Source organism: Ptychodera flava, assembly GCF_041260155.1.
Source record: "Ptychodera flava strain L36383 chromosome 3 unlocalized genomic scaffold, AS_Pfla_20210202 Scaffold_26__1_contigs__length_13983176_pilon, whole genome shotgun sequence".
Taxonomy (NCBI): domain Eukaryota; kingdom Metazoa; phylum Hemichordata; class Enteropneusta; family Ptychoderidae; genus Ptychodera; species Ptychodera flava.
This window is the reverse complement of record NW_027248280.1, coordinates 6,606,083-6,622,342: the sequence shown is the minus strand read 5'-3', so window position 1 is coordinate 6,622,342 and position 16,260 is coordinate 6,606,083. Positions and strand designations below refer to the sequence as shown.

General features: G+C 37.0%; 2 protein-coding genes across 2 annotated transcripts; both read left to right on the top strand.

The window, feature by feature from the left end:
* The first annotated feature begins 6,592 nt into the window (after nucleotides 1-6,592).
* On the top strand, nucleotides 6,593-14,636 carry LOC139125867 (uncharacterized protein PF3D7_1120000-like). Its single transcript, XM_070691962.1, has 11 exons — nucleotides 6,593-6,683; nucleotides 7,656-7,702; nucleotides 7,878-8,153; nucleotides 8,728-8,935; nucleotides 9,146-9,335; nucleotides 10,681-10,960; nucleotides 11,260-11,558; nucleotides 12,041-12,319; nucleotides 12,896-13,003; nucleotides 13,188-13,247; nucleotides 13,384-14,636. The coding sequence occupies exons 6-11, from the start codon at nucleotides 10,912-10,914 to the stop codon at nucleotides 13,594-13,596; spliced, it is 1,008 nt and encodes a 335-aa protein (XP_070548063.1). The 5' UTR covers nucleotides 6,593-6,683; nucleotides 7,656-7,702; nucleotides 7,878-8,153; nucleotides 8,728-8,935; nucleotides 9,146-9,335; nucleotides 10,681-10,911; the 3' UTR covers nucleotides 13,597-14,636.
* LOC139125763 (guanylate-binding protein 2-like) lies at nucleotides 7,699-10,821 on the top strand. The gene is made up of 5 exons (XM_070691858.1): nucleotides 7,699-7,702; nucleotides 7,878-8,153; nucleotides 8,728-8,935; nucleotides 9,146-9,335; nucleotides 10,681-10,821. The coding sequence occupies exons 1-5, from the start codon at nucleotides 7,699-7,701 to the stop codon at nucleotides 10,819-10,821; spliced, it is 819 nt and encodes a 272-aa protein (XP_070547959.1).
* Nucleotides 14,637-16,260: the final 1,624 nt, after the last annotated feature.

The window sequence follows — 16,260 nt, the reverse complement described above, 5'->3', positions numbered from 1 at the left end:
CATTTAAAGCTAAATGTTCCCAAGAATAGTCAAAACCCGAATGTGTCGTTTAAAGACAGTCGTATATTTTATGCGTGTTGCATTCGTTCTCGAGCAGCAATTACTGGAAGGCTGGAACTACGAATACAGTCGATGCATTAACGAGTGCCACTTTGCGCCAGCTTTGTGTTTGCAGATATATCATTCCACACATTTTATCAGCTGTACAAGATGAAACTTGTGTTTAGAAAGAAAAAGCGAGCCTGAAGTTGTGTACTCACGTAATTTTCAGTGTAGATCGCAGACCATACACCTTCTCCTGCCAACGGCGCCGCACTTCCAAACCGACGACTCAAGCAGAAGATTTATGTGTCCACATGGGCCTAACAGTGTTGGATGTGTCAGTAGGCGTGGCATTGATTCTTTGACAGAAGCACCTGGAATGCGTTTTAACATTGCTACAAATAATTGGAAAAACATACAGTAATAAATTGGAGGCCACTGCTTTCGGATTTTAGTGCTATCAACTTATTCCGGGTCTCGAGGTTTTTGTAAACTGACATTTTCACTTTAGATCAACTAATCATCTCGTACAATAGAGCAAGGTCATAAAGTCTGCGTGGTTACAGTTTAACTAGGTCACCCAGTGCCGCATAAATTATCGGTAAGTAAAATATTAATACATGTAGTGCCCTATTTAAAACGGTTGGTGCTTCGTTTACAATGATAACGTTTTCCAAAGTTGCGAGCACACTGCCCCTACCGTCAAATGAGAGAAATGTATAAACAAATGAAGACACAAGCCTGCTGGGAAGCCTTCCCTGTACAGGAGTGATATGATACACCAACTAGACTACATACTGAGGTCAATTACCGAAGTGTTTCACAGTTCTTGTCGAAAGAAAGATTTATCATGATACATCTAAAAATTCCACAAGGTAAGGCAAAGCATCAATCGATCAGGTACAGGGCAGCCACTTCATAAAGAAGTGAATTCTGAGAAAATATTTGTATGGAGAGTTAAATTTCAAAAACACAATAAATTTATGCAAATGAATTTAACGATATAATATGTAGTTCAATAAAATTATGTTAAAGTTGTGTATTTCAACATGGTTCGTGGAGTGCACCAAAGTTATTGTAAATATATGGCAATGAGTGTCCAAATGTATTACTCGAAGAGAGTTCACACAGTGGTACATATAGATTCTCATATCGACCTAAGTATTCCAGAAAGTCCTCTACCAATTAAGTTTTAAAGGTTTGATGCAGCATATTGTTGAAAAGGCACTCGTCTCTGTTATATGAAATAATCTTTTTCCATACCATGATGAGCACGAAACCCACAGAACAAAAATATTTTAATTTGCAAGAAAACAAAACGAATGTCATCAGTGATCTAAAACAGCAATGCACCGATAAACATGGCTAATTTTCTTAAGGTCGAGATTAAAAGAATTACTCAGAGGACCATGACGTACTTACCTTCCATGAAAAGGTGCACTTTAATGTATTTTAAACCAAAAATTGAATACACAGGGATCGAACGCCAGTCTTTAAACAACCTCATTCAAAGTTTAGACAGTACTGACCCTCTTTTCAAATCGTGCAAACCTCTTATGCGTATAAATATGGTCCTACAACATCTGACCTTCCATTGACCTTCCGTTGAACTTTGGATCATGATGGCTTGTGTCACATACCACTACACACTGAGGCCACGACTTTTTCTACCAATTTGACTGACGGGACATGTTTATCTTTGACATAAACTCTAACTACTTGACATTTTGAGTGATAAATTGCTGTTTACAGATAACCCTTTGGTACAGATGTCATTAGACTGGTCAACAGGAACAGATCTAAAGTGAAACTTGGTTTCTTAAACATTTACAGGATTAGAATTTGATTCCAGGTATGATAAAATGTTTTCTATCTGAGAACGACAGGAGGATATTGCTGTTATCTTGTGTTAATTGGGTGCAAAGGTACTCTTAAGTCATCTTTCCGATGTTCACAGATATCTTGAACTTTTTCCTGCAGACACTGTGCAGGTATGGACTGCCGCCATAAATTTTTGTAGCCAATACCCCAATACTTTATTGGCATTGAAAACGTCGCGTATCTGATAATTGGTAATCCGCAAGATAAATTATTACATTTTTATCGGTGATTTCTTGTAATATATGTCATCAAATCACGTACCCGACACACTACTACAATCTTTGATAAAGCGATCGATGGAAATATGCTTTTAGGGTCTTTTGCGCAGGAGATATATTTGGTACAGAATGTGTTACCGCCATGGGTTACTCGTTTGCTTTGTAAAATATCCATCGCCACTCATAAGAATCAATATTTGTGCCTTTTTTATTTATACGATCGTCTTTGGATCACAGGGATATAGATAATAGGGGCACATATGGTATTTAAATTAATATCTGAGGTTAAACCCGTCATATACTTAACACCTATGTGCCACTTGGTTCCAAGTTTCAACGAAATGCATCTATGCCATATAATAGTGATTAATCTCGGTGTGGCCAGTAGAAGTGAGCATTACTAGAGTTACAATAACAAATTATTGGTCGTCATCAATATATATTCCATAATCACTGGCGAATATAATTTTACCCACTTAAACATGTGAATTGATGTCTCTGAACATGCACAGTGACCTAGGACGTTTCAAAAGTACATAATGTTTAATAGAAACAATGTCAAGGTGTTTGTTTCTCAACCACAAAATCAATCACATTTGCTGTTACTTTGTCAATCAGGTAACTGTTATATTCTTCTTTCTTGCTACAGAAATGGAAAAGGCGCCGCTTTGGGTATTATGAGCGAGTATGTCCGTTAACAAGTACTGACTTCGCAATTTCTATTAGAAGGACAAAAACAAAACTTTTATCACAATTACTTACCATTTTGGTCAGAAAATTTTATTCTCAAAAAACTACTCATCAGATAGCTTTGGTTGACATGTTCTTAGGGATGGTCCGATGTGATATATTCAAAGTATGATGAAATCTTCAATTGTGTATTTTTGCAGCTATTTTAGCCACTTTTCTGGCCACTGCATTGAGCTATCAAAGATTTCCACCTTCTTCATCAACATGTGTCAAAAATAGTTATTCTCTACATAAACACAGCGGAGCTATATCGGCCGCTAGGTCGCTTGTTTATACATACTATCGTCTTTGGCTCACAGATATATAGATAATAGCGGCACATCTGATATTTAACTTAATATCAAAAGGTTTAAAGCCGTCATATACTCAACACCTATGTGCCATCACTGTTTACTAAGGTTTAACGAAATGCTTCGATGATTAATAGTAATTAATCACTGTGTAGCCAGTATAATTGAGGATAACCAGAGTTAAAATAACAAATATAATGGTCGTCATCAATGAATATTCCATAACTGGCGAATTTAATTTTACCCACTCAAATGAATGGATGCCACTTTACATATACACTGACCTAGAACCTCTCAAAACTACATAAGATTAATAGAAACAATATCAAGGCGTTTCTAAAATACAAAATCAATCACATTTGCTGTTACTCTGTCAATCAGGTAACTGTTATATTCTCCTTTCTTGGCTACAGAAATGGAAAAGACGCCGCTTTGAGCATAAGGAGCAGGTATATCCGTTCACAAGTACTACCTTCGCAATTTCTATTAGAAGGAAAAAACAAAAGTTTTATCACTGTGACAAGTCCTTGGCCATCGTTTTTGTAGCGATTTAATAGATACGATAAACACCGATTAAGACCTTTAGAACCTATTAGAAACAAGTGTGATAGAGTGAACTATTTGTTCTCGTTCACTTTTGTTTTTGAGATAAAGTTCATACAAGTATTGTTCTCTATTATATGGAAAATTTTCAGTGGGACAGAGAAAGGAACGCTCGTCAAAAAACGAAAGAAACGAGGAAAGTAGGAAGTGTTTGAGGACGCTCTACAAATCCTACGTTAAATTGATAGACCAAGCTATCGAATAGCCTTGACTTTTCCAGCTAGATGTGGGAAATCATACGTCGGCAGTTAGATGGTTGAACAAAGGCCATTTGACTGCGTGTTTCAAATATCTACCGAGATGCAACTACAGGCTATGGCTGTATACACTTACCCTAGCAGTACACTTTAATGTTAAGTACCATAAACCATAAACTAAACACACAGAAATCGAACGCCAGTCTTTAATCAACCACATTCATTCGCAGTTTAGACAGTACTGGCCCTCTTTTCAAATCGGTCAAACCTCTGATGCGGATAAATATATTCCTACAACATCTGACCTTCCATTGACTTCCATTAAACTTTGGATCATGATTGCTTGTGTCACATACCAATACACACTGAGGCCACGACTTTTTCTACCAATTTGACTGACGGGACATATTTATCTTTCACATAAACTCTAACTACTTGACATGGTGAGTGATAGATTGTTAGTTACAGATAACCCTTTGGTACGGATATCATTAAACTGGAACAGATCTAAAGTGAAACTTTAATTCTTAAACCTTTACAGGATTAGAATTTGATTCCAGGTATGATAAAATGTTTTCTATCTTAGAACGACAGGAGGATATTGCTGTTATTTTTGTGTTAACTGAGTGCAAAGGTATTCTGAAGTCATCTTTCCGATGTTCACAGATATCTTGAGCTACTGCCGCCACAAATCTTTGCTGCCAGTACCCTATCACTTTATTGACACTGAAAATGCCGCGTATCTGATAACTAATAATCGGCAAGATAAATTGTTACATCTTTATCGGCGATTTCATGTAAAATTTGTCATTAAAACACGTACCTGACACACTACTACAATCTTTGATAAAGAGATTGATAGAAATATGCTTTGAGGTTCCTTTGTTGACGCAGGAGATATGTTTGATACAGAATGTATTATCGCAATGGGTACTCGTTTGCTTTGTAAAATATCAATCGTCACTCATAAGAATCAATATTTGTGCCTTTTTTATACATACTATCGTCTTTGGCTCACAGATATATAGATAATAGCGGCACATCTGATATTTAACTTAATATCAAAAGGTTAAAGCCGTCATATACTCAACACCTATGTGCCATCACTGTTTTCTAAGGTTTAACGAAATGCTTCGATGATTAATAGTAATTAATCACTGTGTAGCCAGTATAATTGAGGATAACCAGAGTTAAAATAACAAATATAATGGTCGTCATCAATGAATATTCCATAACTGGCGAATATAATTTTACCCACTCAAATGAATGGATGCCACTTTACATATAAACTGACCTAGAACCTCTCAAAACTACATAAGATTAATAGAAACAATGTCAAGGCGTTTCTAAAATACAAAATCAATCACATTTGCTTGTTACTCTGTCAATCAGGTAACTGTTATATTCTCCTTTCTTGGTACAGAAATGGAAAAGACGCCGCTTTGAGCGTTAGGAGCGGGTATGTCCGTTCACAAGTACTTCCTTCGCAATTCTATTAGGTGGAAAAAAACAAAACTTATCACAATTACTTAGCCACCATTGTTGTGGCGATTTAATAGGTTGTTCAACAAATCAACATACGATGAACACCGATTAACAGCTTAGGAAACTATTAGTAAGAAGTGTGATAAAGTGAACTAATTGTTCTCGTTCACTTTTGGCACTTTTTGAGAGACAGTCTCTTTATACGGACAACTTTCAGTGGGACAGAGGAAGCTCTACGCTCGTCAAAAAACGAAAAGAAACGAGGGAAAGTAGGAAGTGTTTGAGGACGCTTTTCAAATCCTACCTTTCATTGATAGACAAGCTGTGGAATCTCCTTCACTTGTTCAGCTAGCTATAGATATGGGAAATCCTTTGTCGCCAGTTAGATGGTTGAACCAGAGGCCATGTGACTGCCTGTTTCAAACATCTACCAAGATGCAACTACAGACTATGGATGTGTACAGTTACCCAGGCAGTATACATTAATGTATGTACTATAAACCACAAATTGAACACACAGTAATCGAACGCAAGTCTTTAAAGTCTAGGCAATCCTGGCTCTCTTCCCAAGTGTACCACCCGCTTCTGCGAGTACATACTGCTGACACCTTTTCAAATCGTACCACCCGCCTATGCAAGTAAATGTGACCCTACAACATCTGACCTTCCACTAACCCGTGGTTCTCGTCACGTGCCAGTATAAAACAAGGTTACTCATTTTTCGACGAATCGGTACATTTGTCTGATGGAATATATACATACCTGTAACATAGACTTTAATTAGAGTCACTGTGAAAGTAACATATGTGCTAGTTAAGGATACACCTTTGTTACAGATGTCAATAAAATGTAACAGATCTAAAGTGAAACTTGCTCTCTTAAACCTTTCCAGGATTGGAATTGGATTTCAGGTGCGATGAAGTGTTTTTATCTCTGAACGACGAGCGGATAATGCTGGTATCTTGTGTTGTTATATATGCACAGCTATACAGAGGTCATTTTCTTCAATGTGCACAGACATATTGAACTACTTTGCCCGGCAGACACTTTGGTATGGACTGACGCCATAAATCTTTGTAGCCACTCCCCCATAGTCAGAATAGATTAAAGCACTTACCGTTAAGGTATTTGTGCTTGTTGGGAGATGAACGAAGGACAGTGCTGTGGCAAGCGTGGTTACTGTGAAGATTCAAAATTATCGAAACTTTAATATCAGAGTAAGTCGGCTTTCCTATACTCATGTTTATTATTTAATTTACAGGCACTGATAATTACGAATTCCCTTCTAATAGTTGAAAACAATACATATCGAGACAAGGAATAGAGTTTGCTGGTCTTTTATCTTCTAAATTTTAAAATGGGTGACTGAAGATTGTATCAAACCATTGAACATTATTAGATATACACCAATTTGCATGTTCATAATAAAACTCAACCCTTTTCCAACTGAAACATATTTTGAGCTAACTTTATTGGCATTCAAAGCGCCCCATATCTGATAATCAATAAGGCAAGATGAATGTTATCGGCGGTTTCATGATTTATTATTGATATATTTCATCAAATCACGTAGCTGACACACTACAACTGTAATCGTTGATAATGCAAGCAATAGAAATATTCTTTTAGGGTCTTTTGTTGACATAGGAGATACGTGTAGTAAAAGATTTATTCGCGCGATAAATTAGTCGTTTGCAACTCCGTTCCTTTGTGTAAAATATCCTTCGCTACACTCAAGAATCCATCTTTGTGCCCTTTGATTAATACCATTGTCTGGGTACTATATCTAGTAATTAACATGAAAAGGTTAAATCCGTCACCTACTCAAACAGTGTGTGTCACTTGGTTCAAAGTTTCGATGAATTGCACAGATTATCTGTGTCACACAACAGTGATTGATAGTTGTTGTATCCATGATTCTGTTAGAGTATACTCCAGCAAGGCGTGTCGAACCTTAGTAGAGGTATAGTAATCTCAAATTGCTCGTCATCAATGAATGTACAATAATCATTGGCGATATCATCACTGTATCCAATCCTGACAAATGTTTTGATGTCACTTAGGATGTTCTGCGACCTAGAACCTCTCCAACGTACTTATGTTTCAGGGAAACAATGTCAAGGCGTTTCTCAACCACTTACAAATCACACGTGTAGCATTCAAGTAAGTTTTCCTCCTATTTGCTACAGAATTGAAAATAAGAAACACAGAAAAGGCGACGCTTTAAACATTATGGGTGAGTACGTCCGTTTAAAGGGAACATCCTTCGTAATTTATAATTGCAAAAATTAAAACCTTTCTCATAATTCCTCAGCCATGATAAACGCCAATTAGGCCTTAGAGCTCCACAAGCTAATAGAAAGATCTGCGATACAGCGAGCCAACTTTTCTCTTTCACTTTCTGTTTTAAGATAAAGTTCACACAAGTATTCCTCTCTGCTTCCCGGACAACTTTGAGTGGGACAGAGGAAGCGGGACACTCGTCAAAAAACGAAAGGCTCGAGGAAAGTTGGTGGTGTGTGAGGACGCTCTGCAGATCCTACGTTCCATCGATGGTCCAATCTGTCCGATAGCGGTGACTGGTCCAGCTAGGTGTGGAAAATCATACATAGCCAGCCAGATGGTTGAATCAAGACCACACGATTGTGTTTTTAAAACATCAGGCAAGATGCAACCACAGACCATGGGTGTGTACTTTAACCCCTATAAAGATTGTTTGCTGATACAAAGTCTCACTGTACTGGAGACGTGCAGTTCATCAGGATTACTCTGACTTAATAGAAAGATGCACATTTCTAACAGATAAGTAAATTATAACGGTGTCTTTCAATGAAAGCGAAGAGATGATCGGCTGAAATGAAGAGAGCGTAGATTTACAAAAAAAATTTACGAAATCGATGACAATCAGCTCGTACATTTTGCACTTAAAGCATGTATTAGAGAACGTTCTATACAGCAATAATAAAACACGATTGGAACTAATTTAGGATAATTGGATTTTCATATTTTTCAAATTTCTCAAAAGTGTAAGGTGCCGTATAACTGAATTTTGCAATACTACAAATTACTCATAAAAACAAATGTTTGATGTAAAAAGAAAAGCAGATGAGATTACATTTGTAGATGAAATCGGCATTACATCACCATCCATTTATCCCAAATTAGTTCCAATCGTGTCATAAGCAATCCTACTGTCAACATAACTTAGAAAACTATAGTGTTATTCCAGAATGTGACTTTATCAGTATTCATTTACGTCAGGTATATGGATGAGTACTGACATGTTCAAGAAGAAACTTCGAAAAGGGGTAGAAGTTACCGTGTTTGTCATGGACACAGAGGGTCTCGGTGCCTATGACGCGTACAGTGAAGATGATTTGCAAATGTTTTCTTTGGTTTCGTTGCTGGCGTCTGTCTTGGTCTACAACAGTAGAGGGTCCATGACTGTGCATGATATAAAGAACTTAAGGTAAATTGAAGATAATGACGTTATCGTTCAATGAAATTCAAAACAGGGAAGGTCAATCAGGAAACATATTAAATTGGCATTTATGCGCTTCTCTGTTATTTATTACCCGTACAATTCAAAGCACAAAAGATTTTTTATTTGGTGCTAAAGTTCGTTGACATTACAACTATAAAACAAATCCAATCTTTTTCTTCACTCCCAATTTTTCAGTTGGGTTGGCACACTTGGTAATGTTATAAATGTTGACGAAGCCGGGAAGGGAACAAAATCACAAGTAAAGGACTTTATCAAGTTCTTTCCAAATTTTATGTGGCTTCTTCGTGATGTTTCAATGACGTTTTCTATCTCACGAGGCGACGAAGAAATCGAAGTAGACATCAAAGACTATATTCTTGAAGAGGTGAGTACCATGAGACAAATGGTTTCTTTGCACCACTTGTGTATATTATTGTACTCATCAAAGTACACTTAATTTACGTCACATAATCCCTCTACAAGTGTTGGTATAGTTAGTTCAAATGTCACCTACTATATTTTGACCACCTCCTTTTCTTTTTTGTTGATGTGAAAAGTTCCATCATGACAGACTTCGAGAAAAAAACTTTGGCAATTAATAATATTACTTCAATACTATTGGAACTAATTTGGGGGTAATTGGATGGTGAAGTAATGTCGATTTAATCTGCAAATATAAGCTCATCCGCTTTTCATTTTCTTTTTAAGTTACATACTTGTTTTTTATGAGTAATCTGTAATAGCAAGATTCAGCTTTAGGCACGTAACACTTTTGAGAAATTAAAAAATATAAAGATAAAATTATGTCAAATTAATTCTAATCGTGTTTTTCCTTTCTTTCAATAATTACCTAGAACAGGTCCAGGAATTCTTATATCATGCGTCAGCCTAGACTGAAAGAGTCAGTCGTGTGCGGGCGCTCCGGCGCACTGCGACCTACGACCCTTTACAAAGGACCTTTGTAAGGGGTCGTATGTCGCAGTGCATCTAGCATCAGCCTTTCTGTTCACTAATCAAGTTTGTGATATATCATATATATTATATATATATATATATATATATATATATATATATATATATATATATATATATGCCCTATAAAGCTGTTTGCCTTGCTCCTCTATGTAGCAAATTAAACATTTCTTTTAATTTAAAGGCCAGTGAATTAGACCGAATGAACACCAAATTTGTTCTGTTTCGGCCTCGCATTGTTGATTATAATCAATCTGCTTGTCATGAACGTTGGTTCTCTTAATATTCGTATGAGTCGTGTTCCTGAGTCTATCTCTCCAACATTTTCTTAACAACACGTTTCTAACCTGGTTGGCTAGTTCTGAAGATGGACACAAGCACCCATGAGTATATTTGAAACTCAGTTTAGCAAATAGTTTTTATTGCTTGGGTAAGGTTTGTGTGCGTAATGCGATAGCGAGTATGTATGTACGAGTGCTGTATGAACTTTACATCCATTGAAGGGGTCAAAGTTAGAACAATTGTAACAATTAGCTCGGTTTTCGAACTCTTCTTTGGATCATGGATTGTACCGAGCAATTAGGACTGTGATGTCTTCACAAAGTGAATAGGTGCCCTACGATGTGAGTCCGATTCCGATCGAGAGTTTACTGATCTACTTTTATGAATAGTCAGATGTACAACTAGCATTACTAACCTCTCTCTTAAGGGAGATCGGCGTAAATTGGATAATAGGAGCCATTTTAACTTTGTTTTAGGTGTTAAAACTAGAAGAAGAAACTGGAGACGGTGACGATAGAGTGAAGGAGGGAAACACTTATCGCAACGCTTTGCTGAAGTCATTCCCCGTGTTTGACGCCTTCAAACTCTCCACACCATCAATCGATAAAACGTCTTAGCCAACATGCATAAGGAGAGAAACTCGCTCTAAACTTGACAAAGACTTTCTAGCAGAAGTCGACGGTTTGCTCGGCCGTTTAGCAATTCTAATGAAACCAAAGAAAGCCTGGCCTTACGTCGGTAACATCCATGGTAAACGTGAGTTGGAATAATGCATTTATCTATTAGAACCTTTTAGTCAACTAGTTCATATTTTGAGCTTCAACTTAGAAATCGTGGGTCCGTTTTCTGATTTACTCCATGTCATATAAGAATGGCGTCTTTCACAGTCATAATTAGTCTTTGTTTTCAGCTTTGAGATCAATATATGATACATCTGTAAGTTATACATGGCGTCCGCGATCTTAAAACAACATGTTCATGGTCAAAGTGTCGGTGTCGGCGATAAGGGAAAACAATGAAATGCAGTTATTAATGTTTACATTCCACACATACAGAATTCGCCGAGCTACTCAAAGAATATGTGTCAGAGTTCTCGTCGTCTGGTGGCGTCCTCAACATTCGCTCCATTGGTTCTAGGGTTGTAGAAACCCTTCTAAACGACGTTCATGAGAAGGCGTTTGATAAGTACACCAGTAAAATGGACGGGTTTCTCAAGTCCGTTCTTCCTTGCCCAAACCACGAAGTCGTCTACAAACACAAGACGTGTCTTGACCGGGCGATGCAATACTTCAACGTCAAGTCTAAGTACATAAAGGATTCTGATAGCCTGAGTATATACAGGAAGAAATTGTTGGTATGGTATCATGCAGAGATAATGAAATAAAATACAAAAGTGATATTTTTCTCCGCTTTCTTTCATAAACCCATAGTATGAAATAAATTGTTTACACTTTGGATTGACAATGTAAAATATTGCGTAGATTCCTACATTATTGGAAGATCACCCTTTATATTTGTATTCGAATACACTCATGATTGATAACCCTTAATTATTTCACTGTATCAATACTTCGACTGATGGTTGCATCCTATTCCCTGATGTCAATAAGGACACTACACAATCGGTTATCTTAACCGACATTTGGCTAATGAATAATTGAAAGCCAAGATAGGAAATAGTGAAAGGCGCATATTCTTCACAAAGATCGTTTCCTGTAAACCTGTTCGTAAACCTAAAGCTACGTTAATCAAAACCTGTGAATGTATATTAGTAGCTTTATATAAGCTGAAATTCCATATTACATTTTTATCAAACGTCCCTTCCCCTTTTTTCAGGAAAGGATTGCTGTCTACAGTGACAACGGACTTACGTGTGTCGGTGGACATTTGAAGACATCACTAGCGTCTAATGTTAAGCAATCAGATGCGTTTTGCAAAAAGATTGTCGATGATCTCTTTAAAGAGAAACTCAAGCCTTTGATGGATTCTTGCGAGGAAGATGATACTGGAAAATCCATAGACGTTGAATCTGCGATCAACGATGTAGAAACAGAATACAAAAAGCGTGCGCGAGGTCCACAAATATGGCACGTTTACAAAACAGAGTTGGCGGAGGTAAGTATCTTAGCTTTCAAATTATTGGTTAACGTGTTGCGTACGTGTTTTTTTAGAACTTCCAACCCAGAAATACAACCTGAAATTATTTCTATCGCTTGAAAGGCAGAGTCCAGGGATAATTCGAAATCCTCTGTGTACAGATATGCCTGTCACTATAAACGTGCCGTTACAATCATATTGCCTGGGTTGAAATCTTTGGTAATTTAAGAGTTAAGTGAAGTATTTTTTCGGTGAGCATTGTCACCAGTATTTTACCAATACTGACACTTAAATATTTTGTCGGGAAAAAGTAAACCATCCACAATTAAAATTCACCTGATTAACGAGCATTGATACCATATGTGACAGAGTTATTGACATTCTTCATTCTGCAAAAATGCAAGCACTTTTCAAACTCATTTCGAATTCATAAGCGTATTCTGCCCGGTGCACAGAACTATAAATTTAGCTCATATTTCATTCGAAGTGGACGAACACTTCTTTAGGGATGTTCAATAGATTCTCCAATACCATTTGACACTGTGTTAAATAACACCGATTATGAAATCGTTACAATTGATTTTCTTATTTCAGAAAATAACGATTTTTACTGATGCCTTATTGAAATCTGACACGACTGAAGCAAGTGCAAAATCAAACATTTCACAAAGGGAAGTAGCGAATTCAAAGGAAGAAGTAAAGGTAAAGAAAAAACAACTTTCTTTTACAAAAGAGAGCGAGAGAGAGACAGACTGAGAGACACAGACAGACACAGACAGACACAGACAGACAGACAGACAGTCAGACAGACTGAGGAAGGGTGGGGGTGTTATTTTTTCCTCGCCAGTATTCATTTTATACATGCGCCCCAATCTCTTCCATGCAGGATCAAGAAAATGTGGAAGAACTGATGCGAAGCTTAAAGATAGAGAAAGAGAAAATAATGGTAAGTCTCTTCTCGTAAGGTGTGTGAACAAAACTGTCAGCCTTGTCCTTTGTGGCATACCGTAGTGCATCTTTTTTCGATCTACCTATAATCGAAAAAGTCGCCTTTCTCAAGGTATACTTCTCTTTCAATGCAGCATTTGAGTTGGAAGGACGACATCGTCGAACAAAAGAAGGGGATAGCCAATGATCGTGAAGAAGGCATAGCCGCCATCCTCTCCCAGGTCAATCAACTGCTTAAAAGTCATCCCGGTCTTGCAAACGAGTTGCAGATCCTCATTGCCCAGTTGAAGGAAGAAAGCAAAACAAAGGAGAAAGAGCTGATGAAGAAACATGAATGCACAGATTAAGTTATCGAGTAGAGTTGATCTTGGGCATGAGAAAAGATCATTAATTAAGTCGTCATCGCTGTGTATATAGCAAGAAACACAGTTTACAGTAGCTTTGAAGTCGACAAGACGAGAAAAAGAACCCCTGATTGCTATTCCGTATTTTGCCTTAGGTTCTAAGTATAATTGTACACCCTATTGTATCCCATAATGAGGAGAGAGGGTTAACTTACGTATGAACTCAGCTACGCCGCAGTGAAAAATAACATTCCAAATATCTGTACCTGTTCTTGGGAGGATCAAGTTGAGTTTTGTCGGTAGCGCAATTGATCATACTGTTTGATTGTTTACGTCTTGTGTGATTGTTTTTATTCGCATTTTTTGTATAAAGTTTGTAGGATCTTCCTGTTTCTTGACGATTGTAATGAAATACAAGTAAAATGACTTATGAATCGGACTTCGGAAGTTGTTTGTGACTTGGCGTACGATAATTGTGTCAAGTGTGTGATTCTTTTACTTTTATTAAAAGATTCCGGTTCGTGTTTTCTTATTTGTTAATCACGGTACTTGTATTGCATTACAGTCAATGTACTGTTTTCATAGATTTCGGTTGTCAGTCTGTGTACTGCTGCACTCATTTTACAGTGTCGCTAAGCTCTCAGTTTCTTGGACGTTGCATAACCGATTTCCATATCAAATTATGTGTCGACAGTGATGATTCTCTTGAAAGAATTCTTAATAGAATGAATGCTTGGTTTGAATATCTTAACAGACCAAGTCTCGGCGTCAAGTATGAATTAATGCCTATATATTAACAATAACTCCTATTAACGAATGATTGTACATCATGGTCATTTGCATTAACCGAAATATGTAAGAGAAAACACCGTGGTGATACAATAATATACTTTAGAGTAAAGTTAGGAAACATAAGAAAGCAAACTGATTTGTAATAAATGAGAAATGGAATTCATTCTTTGCGAGGGACGCTATCAGCAAGATGAAGATGGGACTCGGACATAGTTCCCATTCTATGAATAAAGCCATAGAACTCTATTGTACTGGTGTGTGTGTTTGTCTTCCATTGCCCGGATAATCAACCAATGTCGCCAACCTCCACATTCGCCCTAGGAAAACTTTCTCCACTGAGTCAGCTTATTACAAAATGTAATCGTACGCAGTATTTAGCCCTTTTTCGAAGACTTAGTGTTTCAAACATACTGCAGAATGCAGTTAACTAGGGATGAACTGATTTTACTGAAATATGCACATTCACTGCCATTACAATTATGATGCTGTCATAAAAACAAAAACAGAATAAAACGAAGAGGGCGTAGGTTTAGCGATAAAATCATCGAAAACAGTGCGTGGAGAATCACCTTACATCTTTATACTGTGAAAATTTATCAGGGAACATTCTCTACAACAATAGTATTCAATGGTATTTCCCCTGTCAAAACTGTGGATAAAATTACTAATTTTATTTAACTGCTGTTATCATGGATACATAGGGTCTCGATGCGTATGCATTACCCTTACAGCCAGTATAATGTTTTTTTCCCCGGCGATATCGCTTTTTTCATCTGTTATGTTTACAACTGCTTGGATCCATGACTGTAGAAGATATGAAGAAACTAAGATGAGTTGATTCGATGGTGGAAAATATAAAAGAAATTAAATTCGGGGACGACTGTTTTAGAGATATTTCATGATATTTTCTTTTCAAGTTTTTAATTTGATTACTTAAACACGAGATCCGCAATACTGCACCGACTCTTTATTCATGATAAAATATCCTTCATATATAAATTTGTATTGGTTGTTGTTAACGACAACGAATCTCGATACCATCCATGGCCTATCTATACTGAAACCATGCTCACAAGAACAGATCACAGAGTATTGGTTTAAACATATGATAGTATAGCTGCATGTGACGTACATGACATTCCGATAAACAATTACTTCAACTTGTCAACATGACATGAGAGAACTGGCCGGCACAAAAACCATGTATCTAAGCTAAACCCTGAAAGCGGAAAATTACCGCGTTACCAAAAATTCATGGCTTATGACTCCCCAGAGAGCAAATAAACTACCGATCAGGTAGAACAAAATATCACATTTTTTGCAAAAATGACACCACCCGTGTATTTGTAGAGCAAACACCGATGACAGTCAGTTCGTAACTTAAGTAAGGTATCTTTTCATATGGAAATTATTTCGAACCTCCAGCGTTTGTGCCGATGAATCTTGGCATAACACGTTATTGTTGAATGATTTTGATTCCGATGGAACATTTGTCTACTGAGTACATAGACTGGTGGCAAAGTAATTACCGCCTATTATCAGAGCAGTACTTTCACCAAAACGAGATTCAATAGTCCAACATATAGGGTGATGTATCGGGATGACATCCACTACTTTAAGGGAATTCAGCTCTTGCAATTTTCGTATGAAACATCGAGGAAGTTATAGGCAATAGAAAGCTGTTCAGTAATAAGCAGTGAATCATTAAAATCTGCCATATATACAGTAGTACAATAACAATAATGGTAAAACACCAAAGACGACGTTTCCTGCAAAAGATAAACCAAAAAGATCTAGTAAATAAAGCAACAACGAATACACTAAAGACATTCGGTTTTAATACGCAAAAATATGTTAACATTTTCAAAAAATACA